Source organism: Bacillus rossius, chromosome 1 (genome assembly GCF_032445375.1).
Source record: "Bacillus rossius redtenbacheri isolate Brsri chromosome 1, Brsri_v3, whole genome shotgun sequence".
Taxonomy (NCBI): domain Eukaryota; kingdom Metazoa; phylum Arthropoda; class Insecta; order Phasmatodea; family Bacillidae; genus Bacillus; species Bacillus rossius.
In genome coordinates this window covers 293,732,795-293,748,685 of record NC_086330.1, presented here as the reverse complement: position 1 = coordinate 293,748,685, position 15,891 = coordinate 293,732,795, and the positions used below count along the sequence as shown (strand labels likewise).

The window sequence follows — 15,891 nt, the reverse complement described above, 5'->3', positions numbered from 1 at the left end:
CACAATATTAGGGGAATTTTACATGGGCACGTAGTAATACAAAATTATGGTAATAATTTTGTCATTTAGTTCACGTTACATGTTGGTTGTTTTGTTTAGTTGTTTAGTAAACATGACTGAAGAAAAGATGCATATTTGGAACTACTTTGCTAGAAGCAATGATAAACTTAGTGCTAAATGCAAGACACGCAATAAAACTCTGAAAACAAGCTACGGCAGCACATCTGATCTCATAAGGCACTTGACTCAACATCCAACTGTAAAGTTGGAATATGTGACACTGCAAGAATTGTTAAGTTCACAGCCCGTTACAGCAAATTCTTCACAACCAGGGGCCTATTCCACCAATAAACTTTGCAACTTTTCACTTTGCATATAACTGAACAGTGCAAAGTAAATGTGTTCCACCAAAATTTTTAACCTCTTTGCATTCCTACAGCCAGTCTGCAAAGTCTTTGCCTTATTTAATTTATTGTTTACATTACTGTTGCCTAGTTTGTAGGTTATCGAGTGCATGATGAGTAAAAAAATATAAGTTGTGCATAATAAATTAGCAGTATTAGAACTTATAAAAGAAAAAAAAAGATATATTATTTGCAAGTTACTCGAGTACAGTAACACAGAAACAAAAGGAGAAGGAATGGACTGACGTTCTTTTAAAAGCACAATCGCTTCTGCTTGCGGGGGCTGATAAGTAGAGGTACTCGAATTTCGTTAATGACGAAATCGCTGAATTTTACTAACGATTTTGGAACTACATTCTAAGCACTTACAAATGTGTTTCCAAATGCCTATTTTGTTTTTACAGCATTTCGTTTTCACAAAATAACTGGCGATGCCGCGAAATTCATTACTATTCGCGATATGAATATTAAGTTTCACAATAATACTTTTGCCGCAAAACACATTCGTTTAGTAAACCAAAACATTGTAAGCCATCTTTATTATGAGATGCGCCATAGATAAGTTTAAGCAAAATAAGTACCACACACTCGGCCTGAAAGCGGCAACCATTTATCAGCGTTCCTAGCGGGATGTGGATGAAGTTAGCAGTTTGGCCATATTCGTTTCCGTTGTTGTATTGCTAGTAAATAATAAGAGAGGTTATGGGATTTTAACGTCGCAATACGCCAGTCATGCGAAATGACCAAATGATGTTTAAAAGATCCTACGTTCCATGTAAATAGTTAAATGTGAACGAAAATAGGTAGTTGCGGTTTGTTTTGTTTGAAGTTTACTTGGTTTACTTGATACTTCACAATGCCTAAGGTCGTATCAGTGTTTCAACGAGCTAAAGAATACGAGCATGAAGGATTCATTGTTTTTAATAAAGAAAAGCAGATAATGATGTGTAAATTTTGCAATACGGTAGTAGATTGGAAAAGGAAAGATACCTGTGAAAAACACCGCAAACAGCCAGTATCTCGTTTAGAGAAGAAAAAAAGTCAAACATCACCATCAGGTTGTGGAATCAAAAGGCAAGTGACACTCGAGGATAATATTGTTCTCCATAAACGAGCAAAGGAAATTAAAGTCAAATTTGCAAGTGATACAGTGTGTGCATTTGTTTCTGCAAATATTCCCCTAGAGAAGCTAGATCACCCAGCTGTGAGGGAATGATTAAATGAATACATGAAAGGTAAGTCAAGGAAATGTGTTACGGTTCTAACGTCCTAATAAACACAATTTGATGGGAAAGAGGCCGGAAAATGTGTAGTAAAACAAAATTATAGTAAATTAAAAAAAAACCTTTTGAGTAGGGATGGGTCAATCCAATTCTCCGATTCCTCAATACCACCGATTATTAAAAAATTTTGGTACTCAGTATCGGGTACTAAAAAAGGGCAAGGTAGGTTAGGTATCGGTTAAGTTAAGCAAATACAGTAGAAATATATTTTCATCTGAGCTTTTCTTACATATTTTAATATATCTTACCTGCCGTATGCACATAAAATTCCTAATGCTCATTATTATGAAATATCAAATTTATACGAATAAAAAATAAAAACAATGTTACGGGTATGTGTAACCTCTTATTAAAACTCCACGATCGAAGAACATTATTCCTCACTCATGTATTAGACGTAAATAAATTGTAAAAAGACTAATTAATTTTATTTACAGTTAAGAAAAGTCCATTGTTTTTTGTGAAGAAAGTGACGGTTATGAAACGAGATCACATCACGTGTCGTCACCATTTTAGTTGTGATCCATTCAAGGATGATGGTCTTCACAAAACCTCTGGTGGCCATAAAACAAAGTCAAGTTGAAACGTATCGATTCGTTGCGTACGGGACAAATTGTATAATGAAAGCAACAATCGATTTTAAAGAATTCTCTGGCCATACCGTCAACAGAGGCTCGTGTTTATTACTTGCAAAGGAAAACAGTAATTCACCCTCGTGCTATTGAGGTTACCGTGAATTGTTTCGCATATGCTATTTATTTGGCACAAATCTTGTTTTGCTAAAACTATTTTCAAGTGTTTTGCTAGTTTGTTAGTAAAACGAATGTTCGCCGAATGTCGTTTCAAATTACGTGGCGAATGGTCTGATATTGTATCAACATGTCTAAAGTTTGGGAACATTTTCGCATCAATAGTGAAAATGAAAAATATGCAATTTGTAATCATTGTAGTGCGCAAATTTCACGGGGCGGTACTTCCAAATCTACAACCAATTTAATGAAGCATTTGAAATCTCGGCACACATTACTACCAGAAAAAACAGTGTTTGCAGAAAAACAAACTTTTGTTTACAGCACTGTCACCAACAAAGTCAAAAAGTACCACAGAAAAAAGTAGTGCTACCTTTGAACCCATTTTGAACAAAGATGTTATGTTATCAGCGTTATCGCATGTTAAAGAACCCTGTCTAAATGTTAAACTTTTTTGTGCACAGCCTAGTACTAGCAAACAATCTTTACGTGAAGATGCTTCTTCACTGGTAGTTGAAAAAAAAAAACCTTCCAAAATATTGTACCTTTTTCTGCACATCCCAGTACTAGTAGACAAAAGCATGTGACCTGTCAACCAACACTACACATTTCTTGTCAGAAAAATCAAAATTTAAGCCAGGGAATAAACGTGCTGAAAAATTTAATTGTCTGATAGCTCAAATGATTTGTCTTGATCAACAACCTTTCAGCATCGTAGAGAATGTAGGTTTCAGGCAGCTGGTACAGGCGCTAGAACCACGGTACACAATACCGACACGGAAAACATTTTCGAACAAACTTATCCCTGAAATGTATTAAAACCTGAAAGAAAATGTTATGTTGGAATTTTTATGTAGAATATGCCACATTTAGGCACAAGGTTTTTTATTATGCATGTAATAAAAAAAGTTTTTATTATGCGTGGCTAGGACTTGTGTGCCTTATAGTTTATTTGTTTGAACGAGGTCATTGCCCAGCGCACGATAATGGACGCGGAAGATTGTAACTGTAAACAGCTGGGAGCTGGGCAAGGTCACACGCACACACGGCGTGTTGTTCTCGATCGCGTGCCGATGCCACATTCTACTCGCGCGATGTTGCCACATTGCAGTTGCCTGCCTTCTGTTCACTTTTAACACAAATGCAGAGGCTGTAATATTTAGCTTAGTACTTTTTTGGGAATTCTTTACGATTTGTTACAGTTTGAAAGGAAAAGAAAATACGACTAATTATTTTTTTTTCATGCAGATTTGCAATAAAAACATTTTTTTCCCACCATGGTATTCTAAAAATAAGGGTGTGGGTCTTACCCGGGGGCGAGTGGTACGTGGGTTTATACGGTAAATGCCACCAGCAACAAAATATTGGTTGGCTAACACGCAACGCAAGCCAACTACATGATCGTAGAGTAAATGAGACTGGCGAAGAGCGTAGACACTGTTTGGAAGAAAATCGAAGAATTTCTCAAGCACAATCCATTATGACCTAAACAATGGATACAGTCGAGTTCAACTTGCTCAGTTGGAGCCTACACACAAAACAATTTGGAACGGTGACAAAACAGACTGCCAAATATGACATTACGACAAACGTTTGGCGTTCAGATATGATCCAACAGTCAATTATGCCACGGATGTATCAGTTGACTTTGGAACAATGAGTACTCTATTGTCAACATTGCAGTTTTTTGAGATTCCTACGTGAAACACCAGGATTATGATGAGCAAGCGGAAAGGTCAAATTACCACAATTAACACCACCACCAGAGCCACTGGCATCATTGCTTTCTGGCCAAGAAATTCTATCGAAGCATTTCTTGCAGAATATACAAACGTACAATTCCTTTCAAATGACATGCATAGGGGGCAAATATTATCAAAGAACATGTTTTCAACCCAACTTTTAAGGTGAATTCTTTTTTACTGCATCACACAACGTTTGACTGAGGCTCAAATAAAGTATTTTACAGATTTCACAGATTCATCAGCAAGCGGTTGCAATGAACTCATTAAAAACACCAACAAATGATAATCAAAAATACTAATTTCAAATTATTTCATTAAATTCATTATTTTACTAAAATTTTGTTTTCATCTCAAAACAATTTAAGAAAAGATTCAGCTTTAGTTTACATGACAAATTAGTTATGTTTGTCATGTTTAACGTACTTTAATTGTCCTGATTTTCAAAAATCGGTGGCAATGACATCTCCCCTTGCAACTGAATTCACTTAAAAGTGTCTAATTAGAACTCACTAAAGTTTTCTTCCAGACATCCTCCCCAAACTTCTTGGCGTACTCCGGATCGTCCGTGATGAGGACGTTGTCGAAGATGGTCCCGGACTTGACCTGCCACAGGTCAAAGCCAACAGCGCAGATCTCGTCCTTCTTGTAGAGCTCCGGCTCCGGCGCATACTCCGGGTTGTCGATTTCCGGGTGCACCCATGCTCCCTGAGAACCGAGTCAAGGCTTGACCAGTGTCCAGCAGAACCACAAAACAGAAGTCACTGACCAAACATATAACATTGCTAAACAAAACAAACTAAATGAATTTTTGCACTACTTGGGAACATATTCACACATTCACCCAAATGCAAAACAAATATTTTTTTGCAAGCTTTTAGCACAAAAATCCAAATTCATCTTGCAATGGGGTATAAAGATTAGATTCTCATTGTTCCATTTTTTTTTTCCTGCTTGCCACATAAATTAATGCTAAACTTCATCACATACAATAACAACTGTGGTATAATTAAAAAATCCCTTTCGGCACAGCCTGGACGCGTAGGTAGATTTCAAAGTACGTACAGTAGAACCCGTTTATAGTGAACCCGCCTATAATGAATTCCCGTTTATTGTGAATTTCCGTCTCAGTCCCGCCAAAATGATGTGAGGTTATGTATTAATTTATTGGATATAGCGCACAACTTTTGTCAATGTTGATACGTTTTCCCGCGTACCACGAACAAATTTTGCCGACATAATGCACATTTTTCTCTATATTTTCATATAATTACAAGTTTTTTTTTCACAAAACGTCTATTCTGGATCACATTGAAGTTTTTCTCCGCAATACGCTACTCGATTGTCCACTGTTCATATTATAAACAAGTCGTATTCGAGTGGCCTCGGTATGCTACGTGTAGCCAGAAATGGTGATCAGTTTGGTGAAAATAAAAAATAGTTTTCCCTGCATAGTTAAAGAATGGGCGAACGCGTGTACATTTAATATGTATTCAAAATAAAAAATAAATTACCGCCACACAAATACGTATGTACATTATAGCAGCAAATTCAATATTTTTACGTCTCATTTTTATCGTTCACGTTTCGGACATTTTGATCGAGTAAGGTTCGTAAGACTACCACTAGATAGAACTCTGTGGACTAAATTTTTCCATAGAAAGTGAGAAAATTTCGTTCCAGCTTTAGCAACTGCAATACTAAATGATAAGTAGTGATCTTTGATGCGCCAGACTCGTTATTTTTCGTTTATTTACTTTTGACGGTAAAAAGAATTTCGTTTTATTAAGCTGCATATGTGCTTCAATAAGATAGTGATGGGCAGAACGGATCTTTTGACCGAATCGGTTCTTTTGGATCAGTGCCGTGAAATGATTCGTTCAGAACGATTCGTTCATCTCGGTCAATTCGTTCTTTTCTGTGTATAGGATCTGGCTCTTTTATCAGGTGTCGTAACTCGTTCATCCTTTAGAGTATTACGTACGTGTTTTTGTATTTGAATTTGAACATTGCTTTCCGTAACCAGTGAATCACAGTTGCGTATATGAAACAAGATTATTTATATTTTATTACTTTTTAAGTTACAAATATTAATATATAGGCTATTTACACTCTAGTGACAGTAAAGTGTTTACATGTAGACCAACACATTTAGAGAAAAAAGACAAAAATTTAATACTACTACTGCGATTCAGTATGAAGAGAAACAAATGAAGTACATTAATTAACCCAAAAATGGTAAATGTGAACATTTGTAGTTACTTTCCCTGTTATTTTTTAATTCATACTGGTTTTTTTTTTTAGTTTTTTATTTCCAAATTTGTGTATGTGAATGTGAAAAAGCAATTTTAAACCACTACTTAACAGTTGACATTTTCAGGTATAGATACTTTTCATGTTACCCTATTTTATTTGATCAGTTATCGTTTGCTCTTGTGAACATGCACACGCTGTGATTACTAATTCTTCAGACTCCTGACGTCATGAATCATTTCACGAACGAATCGGACCGGGCGCGTGGCCGGTTCTCTCATCTCGTTCTCTCGTTCTCTCGTTCTCTCCGCGTTTTCGTTCTTCCGAATCTTTCAAGGTACCGGCTCTCAAAGAGCCGGTTCTTTACATCGCGAACGAATCGCAAGATTTCGTTCTCTCAAAGATTCGTTCTTTTTGAACGAATCGTTAACGAACGACCCATCACTACAATAAGAAATACGTACATAAAAATGGGTGAAAAACGCGGTAAAAAACGTAAGGCATTATCTGTGCGAGATAAACTGGACATTATTGAAAAGGTAGACTTTAACCCCACTGTCCCGCACGTGTTAATAGCAAAGGAACTGGGAATTACAACATCCACATTAAGTACAATATTAAACAAACTGAACAATCTTCTTTCTCAAGCTGCGAAAACGTCACAGAGTATTAAATGCCTGAAAAAAGGATAATACGCCGATGTCCAAGAACCATTAGGTAATAGAAAGTTTGTACATGTATAGTTCATTAAAAATAATATCTGCATTTGCTCATAAAACTGTTGCTTTGAGTATTTCCATTCCTTCTTTTCTTGGCTTAGGCCTATGTGTAGTTAAGATTTTGCTTTTGAGTATGTATTGCCAATATAAAAGTTTTCCCAGATATAAAGTTTCCCCTCTATAGTGAACATATAAACTACTCCCTTCAGATTCGTTATAACAGGGTTCTACTGTATTTATTCTGGAAATATTTTGGAAACATCTATATACATCTGAACGTTTTAAAAACCTACTGTACATAACATTTATTTTCGCCAATATTACAAAATAATTTATTAAATATGTGATCATTTTAAATGCAGGGAAAGTATTATGTATACCCTCTTTTATCGTATAATCGTCGCACCTATATTTTAGAGCGTCAAAATTTGTATAAAAAAACTCTCTAGTAATTGACGGATGATGTTTTTGGCCCCGCTGTTAGATTCCAAGCGCTTTGTGCGAGTATTTTTTCCATATAAAACTATGCCTTTTAAAGTAGAAATCTAATATTTATTCGGACATTACCATTTATTTAATTAACGAAAATACAAAGTTGTCTGATGTGTAAATTTTATTTTAAAGACTTTTTAAACATTATAACCTTTATCTATTAGTTTGCGTCACCACGGCGTACCACTTACAAATATGTAGGCAGCAATAGTTGGCATCATTCGTGTTTGGTTATGTTGCTTCCCGTATAGAGCGCGCACACATAGTCGAATATCGATATCTGCCGATTGCATGCAACGCGCACTCTCTGTCGAGTGCCAAGTTAACTACACTTGATGGCCCGCACTCTTTCGTGGTGTATACTACGATAGTTATACGATCATTCAGGCTCGCATTGGGATCACAGATTTTGCTTTGAAGAAAGGTTTTTATTGCATGACTCATTAATTTTAATTGTTTGGAGTGCTCTTTTATACTTCACTTTTTAAACAAATGAACCATCCATGAATGGGTTTTGTTTTTATGAATAACTTTGCCTAACAAATTTTTTTTTTTTCTGCATAAACGTCGCACCCCTACTTTTCAAACTTGATTTTAGTATAAAATGTGTGACGATTATGCGATAAAACACACTATATGGTTTACAAACACTTTGAACAAAATTGATGGTGTGAATAGGAACAGTTATGATTTTTGTCCTCCAACACCATGTTTTTTCCCACCTTATGCAGTTATGGTTGGTTGTGTCAAAAATGTTTTAGACAAAAGATTTTGGTATTACTCCTACGAGTTATAATATGTTCAAACGGAAGTGATATTTATCAGATTATAGGAATTATTGCGATTTTTCTGTTTTTTAAAAATCCCTTCTCCATTTCTACCCCTTTGGGTAACGAAATCAACCGAGATTTCCCCAGTTTATATTTTGAATCAGTTTGGAAGTGATTTGTGAACAATTACGGCAGTTATCGTGTCCACAAAATTGTAATATATATATAAACTTTTGAGTTGACAATGGTTTTGAGGCTATGGACCATGAAACGAAAAACTATTGTTACGAACGCGAGAGACAAGACCACGATGAGCACCAGGTTCGGAGTAGGCTGGATGCCACTGATGTAACACCGTCCATTGACGTAAGGCATGCCACACATGCCTGGCCGGATTACAAGGATCCTCTCTACCCCCCTCCCCCGTAATCTCCTGCCTCCGACTGTTATCACCTTAAGCGACCTGGGAATTCTGGGCTTACAGAGGCTGTCGCGCGGAGTGAAGTTAATAAACATCGCCATTCTCGATGTTTCGGGCATCAGGTCGGCCCGGGATGATGTGACTCGTCACAGCCGCTCTCGTAGGTTCGAGAAGGGTGCCACAAGTACCTAAACAGCGACACCAGCCTCCATGGGAGTTCCGCGACAGTTCCGAGCACATTCTGAGCTAGTTTCGAGCGCATTCTGAGAGTTCAGAGATTTTCGTGAGTGAAGTGCGACATTGGCGAAGTGGGCGAGAGACCTCCTCGAGTGTGGCGCAACGCAGAGCGACGGGATAGAGAGAGTGAGACTGTGTATGGACAGGCGCAAGGTAAGAGGCAAACCACTTTGAGCCTAGCTCCAGTGAGAAGTGCAAACTGTGGAACTTGAGAGGCATTTAAGTGCCAGTGACTGTGATTGGACATTTTTAAGTATAATATTTATTAGTAATGTAAATATTAGCAATTAATAAAACTGTAATAAAACTTAATTGTGCTAACCCTTACAAATCCAGTTCACCCACATTCAATTGTAACATTATATAAAAAATGTTCCGGCAGTCACGCCATTGTAACGGCAACAATAGGTAGTATTTCTACGAAATCCACCTAATAATAAAAATACTTAATAACTATAGTATAATTAAATAAAGTTAAACTTAACATGTATTTGTAAACAAAGAAGTAGTCATGGAATATTAACAATATCAGCTGCAATGTAACAAAACTGGTTAACTTCCTAGATAAACTAAACCAAAAAGTATTTTCTTACATCTCACTTTGAGGCACCATCACAGATGGAATTCAGTCTAACTTGCCACAATACAGGAACAATGCTAAACATAATTGGAACATCAGCACTGCAACAAAACCTGAACTCAAATTCTATACGCATGACAAAATTTAAGTGTGTCACACAGGATAAGTATTTTAGCATTTTATTTCAATTATAATATCCAAATATTTCCTTGATCATGCCCCTATTATCCCAGGAAGTAAAAATACCTTGAAATTCAAAGTCTTCCTGTCTTTCCCTGATACTGAAAACCCTAGTGCAATTAACACCTCATTTACACAGGAAGCATTAGATACGATAGGGTGTGAGATGGAGAATGGAGCAATAAGTCAGTGTGCAGGCCACAAGCTAATGACAACTTGCATAAGGTTTGAGTGCTACTCCGCCAGGTATCATGGGGGACAGACAAGTGATGTAACGACTACTACCGTGGCCCCACAAGCCCTCTAAGCTACACCACTCGTAGCTTCCCGACACTGAAGTTTTTAACTGTTTACAGTAGTGATAGAACAAATCACCACAGTCTCGGATTCAATTATAAACTTGAATCACAGAGTACAGCCAATCTACCCATTCTAAATAAGGTTTAGGGGTTCAAATATTAAATAATCTATACTAAATAAAAAAATATTAACAATAGTGTTGAAACACTCAATTATTAAATGGTTGTTCCTTAATATAAGTTTTAATAACTATATACATGTTGCAATTTAATATCTGTAATTATTTATTTAATTAAAATTATCTTGAAAAATATTAAAAATATGGTTATGAAAAAACACAAATAGATTTAGTTCAATTCCACTAATTGAAGATTTCTTTGTTTATCCACAGCTAAAAACTGAATTACAGTATTCAGAATCTGAATGATATGCAGTCTGAATTGGAATCTGGTCATCCCTGCTATTAAATGCAAAATTATGAGGGAAACGTACGAGCACAAGCTGACTCTCACCTTGTAGTTGGGATTGTCTATCTGCTTGGGCTTCCACTCGCCCTTGAAGTCGGGGTTGTCGATCATGGGCGGCTCCCACTCGCCGTCCATCTCGTCGTCCCAGTCCTCCGGCTTGGTGGCGTCTGGGTCAGGGATGTGCTCCGGCTTGTCCCAGTCCTCGGGCTTCTTGTCGTCGGGGTCATCGATGGTGGCGCGGTCGTCCCAGTCCTCTGGCTTCTTGGCACTCGGGTCCTTGATCTTCTTGGGCGGCAGGAAGTCCCAGTCCGCCTCCAGCTCCCCGGACTCCACCTTGGAGTTGTCTATCAGCACCTGCCGACACCACATCTCCGTCAGCCCTCCGAGATCTCGACTGCACCACTACACCGCCATCGACCCTCCGCTGGACGCCCAACCCCAACAACATTGCTACTTGTTTTTCAGGGTCGTTTATGGGAGGGTTCACACCCAAGGAGTTCCCTTCCATGGTTCTGCAATCTTGCCACTTGATGGCTATAGAACCACTGAAGGACTTGCTAAATTCATAGGTCTGTCACTATTATTTTTCTTATGTACTTTAAATCAATTCATGTTGTTTTGTTGTTTTTGAATTCATACACAGAATGTCACATATACCTGGTGAACCAACCTCAAAATTTTTACAGGACCTTTTAATAAAATTTTCTAACATATTTCTTTCACAGGATCACATTCATATAAAATAAGAAAAATTAAACACAATGAAAAAGACTTACTATTAGTAGTAATGTGGCAATTTTTGTGTTAGAAAGCTAGAACCTTTTAACAGCTGCCAGTCTGCTGCATAGTCAGAGATTCTAATAGCACTATCAATAATATATTTGCACTTACTAATTAATGCAGTGTGTTAGCCCTCTTGGTCTAGTGGCTAGCGTGTGGCTGGTGGACTAAGGGGCCCGGGTTTTTGATTCCGGGGGAATTTTTAAACCTTCTCCCTTGGTTCATGGCTGGGTGTTCGTGATGTCCCTTTCACCTTCATCCCGCCGAAAGCAATGGCAAGCACAGGGACATCACGGCGATCACCACCTTGGCATTGTTTGTGCTCATGACCCCCATAATGGGTAAAACAACCCTTCATCATCACTGCAGTATGTGTGTTTTATGTTCTTCCTGCTTGTATTCTATATGCGTGTTCATTGGATTTTGGACTTTTAGTCTAGGTGGCTGGCACTTAATAAATACACTAATGATTAATCAATTAAAAAACTTGCATTTACACTTCAATGTTCTAATTTTTTTTTCTGTCATACTCAGGATGGCATGTCGTCTGCTGATTGGCTGGATTACTCATGTCAAAATTACCATTATTATAATAATTACCATTATTTCACAATAAATTTCAGCAACAAACTGTTAACAGCTGGCACCAACTAACCATTCCTTCTATGAACATTACAAGGAATATATGATAATAGTGCATTGGACAACATAAGTACATATGCAGTTTCAGGAGTGAATGCCTTGTCCATCAAATAAACAGGTAAAAAAAATACAGTAAAGCTCTCTTAAGGAATTCCCCTAAAAAATAACTCTCATAATAAGGTTAAAAATTTTAACACTTCACCTATAAATACATAGAATTTTATCCTTTTAATAATTTTTCCCTAATGTTTAAATTCCTAAGTACCTTGAAATACTTCTTAGTTGGATTTGACAATGTATACATGCAGTAAAACCAAACCCACAAACTGAATTACTTAACTTCTCTAGGTCTTTCATAATTTTTCACTGACCATAACATGTAATATTTTATAGAAAACACCCCATGAAAATTTTTCACTAGTTTTTTTACTTTGCCATAGTCACAACGTAATTATGAATTCTTCAAAGTAAATACCAAACTGTTTACGTAATAACAAAAATCCTTAAAAATGAATTGTGATTTTCCTTACATCACACTCCGAGGCACTATCACAAATGGAATCGAATTCAGCTTAGCATGACAAAAAAATATGACTACAGTAGATTCCATCCAGATTATTCAGCTGGGGTGCACAGATAATAGAAAATCACGGTTAAAGCAATGTCAAAACAAAAAGATTGAAATTTTTTTATCCCAACTATCTAGACAAACACTGTAACACCCGTCCCTCAATGCAATTAACTAAAATGTTCCAGTAAAACAGAGCGCTAACCAACAACAGTGCTAGTTACATACTTTTTTCCATAAGAGAGTATTTTAATCAAAATAATTTGTTTTCCAAATAAGTAAGTATGATTGCTGACTACCATTTTAATCAAGACACTACCGTATTGGTCCGAAAATAGGCCAACCTTTTTTGCCAGTTTGTCAACCTTGAAATCTAGTCTGCCTATAATGGGGCACAAGCCAAAATAGTGTAATTAAACACATTTCAAGGAGAATCATTTATGGCATAAAAATGTTATCAGATATACAATTCATTGACCTAAAATTACACCGTACTTACGTGGAATTAGTAATTTTTCCAACTTAGAAATTTAGTAACCACACTTAACCCCAATAACGCAATAACGTATCATATTTTAAGTTAAGTACACAAATGTGGTCACTTGTAGCACATAGCTTTTAAAAGCTCGGTCTGGTTATTTATGAACTGTATTTAACAGACTGCTGTAATTTTATTTGCTTGTAAAATGTGGTATTTACAGTAAACAATTAGTAAAAACAGCAATTTTGCCGTAAGGTTATTTACCGTAGTATGCTTTATTTACTCTTCTACCACAGGAAAATCAAAATGGCACCAGTGTTGGAAACTTGTAGTTGCGACACGAATAAAAAAATACCGGTACATACCAACAGTAACAAGAACAATAAAACCTATTTGCAATATTGGCTGTTTTATGGTTGATTCATACACGTTTTACATGAAACCATTTTGGGTTTTTTTACGTCAAAATTAAACGTAACGGTAAATGTTTTTACGTCACAATTTCTATGAACTTAGAAAATGTAGCCATTGCCGTATAAAATGTTGGCACAACTACAAAAGAATGTGAAAATAAACGGAAACACAGCTTATATATATTTATATATTTTGATAAGTAAGAATAACACATTTTGTCAGTTCAATAAATACTAACTTACCTAGTTGAAGTGTTACTGTGGTAATATGCTGCTGATAATCATTTTAGTTAGTTAAAATCTATTTTTCCCCGATTTTGAGTGTGCTGTAGAAGGGTCTGCCTATTTTCGGACCAATACGGTACTCCCATTAAAATTAATTTACAGTACTAATACGTATCTAAATACTACATTTGAAGTAGGTACCAACATTTGAATAAATGTTCAGTAACATTTAGAGATTATACCACCTAAAATTAAATTTAAAAATTAACATACTGCATTCTTTATATAATATAGGCATAATATTTTTTTTCCCTATGTAGGCACTACCAACATTTCAGAGTTACAAAATAATGTTATTGATGTAAGAGATATATTTCAGTTCTAATAAGAATTTAAAAAGCATAAACTTAAAATTCTTTATTATTAGAAAGATTATTTAACCTGTTAACATAATTTCCCACTGTTGTTTACTAAACACATGTCTGCCATGGTTTGTTACTAGGCATCCTACTGGTAAATGGTAAACTAGCCCCGAAAGCTTCTGGTTTTCTCTCCAGAGCTGCTGTTGACATGCAGGATGGCCTAATATAAACATTTGCTGAACACTTGGGTCTTGTCAGAAGTAATTATGCAATGAAGGAAGCAAAAAGATATTGAGAAAAAGCAAAATATTATTTGTTGATTAGTTACATTATTAAGTCATTGCATTGTATTTAATGCTACACAAGTGCCGTTGCCATTGTGCGCGCACAAAAATAAAAGGTAAAAATAATTGTTTTTATGATTTATGTAAATTAAACATAGCACAGTTATCCGCAAACCGGATAACCCACCTGAATAATCGGGAGTCTACTGTACCAAAATTACTTGGCACAAGAGCATTGCAATAACCAACAATTAACAAAATGTGCAATGAAATAATGCAGTTAATGGGTTAGCAATACAGGCTGTTTTCGTCTAACCATTTAATTTATATTCCCAGAACTATCATATATTTCCATCACTGTTCCCTGATGTCTTCAGAAGTACAACATTCTCCAACTATTTAGAGTTTATCCCATTTTTCCTGATTTTGGACACACCATGGTACAGCCTTATTACTGTTTTAAACAAAAAGGGATCAATAGTAGGAAAAAAATACACTAAACAGAGCCCCATACCACAAAATCAATCTGTACATCAAATTGCTTCAAATTACACTCGTGCCAGAAAATTTGATGGTAATTTATGGTTGTTTTAATTTAGAACAGGCTGAATGATATAAAGAAATCAGAAACATGCAATTATGAAAGAAATATGACCAGCAGCTGTGCACGTGTTTATATTTTAATTGAAAATATTTAATATATAAGTAAGTACAAAAGTTCATTTAAAAGAATACACAAACCCATGTAAAAGTTTTTGAACTTTTAAGTTTATCTAGCATTGTAAAGAAATTACAGGTTGAGCAAAAATATGTTTACTTATTACTTGGGTCATTTAATATGAAATATGTAGTTGTGAGTATGTTAATAGTAATGTGCAGTTCTCATCAAGATTGATTTGAGGCAAAAATATTTCTCTATGTCATTTCATGGTTAATTTGTGGTCTCAAACATTAGAAAGTTTTTTTCTTCATCATTATAAAATCATCAAGATCTAGGTTAATGTTCACTCATTCTGTCCAAGTTTAAAAACATGGGATTGCAAGACCACTACCCAACTTTGCAGTGTGTTCTTAGTAATGCAGTTATCAGCAGATTATGGAGGTTTAAGGTCTGCTGACAAAAATTTGTATTCATATTTTGACATGTATGTTTTTGTCATTGATTCCTATATTTAATTACTTTTATTTTGAAAAGCCCTTTATATATATGATAAACTTTTTTTTCACATTGTTTTACCTTGAGTAATTTGTGCAAACTTTTTTCAGTACGTTATTTACTTTCAACATTGTTTTTATGCCTATATTTTAATTCTGAATTTATTTGGAAGCTATAATTATGTTTCTAGAACACTTGGTATGGTTTTAGGATACAGAACAGACAGATGTGCGACACAGCAGCGCTAATTTTCTAGATCTTTCAATTACCGAGACATTCTGGCATTTTCTGTATGTATTTGAGAAAATCGGAACATAAAATCCCATGGGGGGCGGTAAAATATATCGGGAGTGTGCTAACAACCAATCACAAAGGACTGTATT

The 15,891-nt window shown here is 35.8% G+C and overlaps 1 protein-coding gene across 1 annotated transcript in view; it reads right to left on the bottom strand.

Annotated features, from left to right (window-relative positions):
* Positions 1-15,891, bottom strand: part of LOC134527756 (calreticulin) — a 50,023-nt gene that overhangs the window by 21,251 nt on the left and 12,881 nt on the right. The window contains exons 5-6 of the mRNA XM_063360684.1: positions 10,643-10,951; positions 4,692-4,886 (exon numbers count right to left, since the gene is read on the bottom strand). Coding sequence (XP_063216754.1) covers positions 4,692-4,886; positions 10,643-10,951 — 504 coding nt within the window. The remainder of the gene's footprint in view (positions 1-4,691; positions 4,887-10,642; positions 10,952-15,891) is intronic.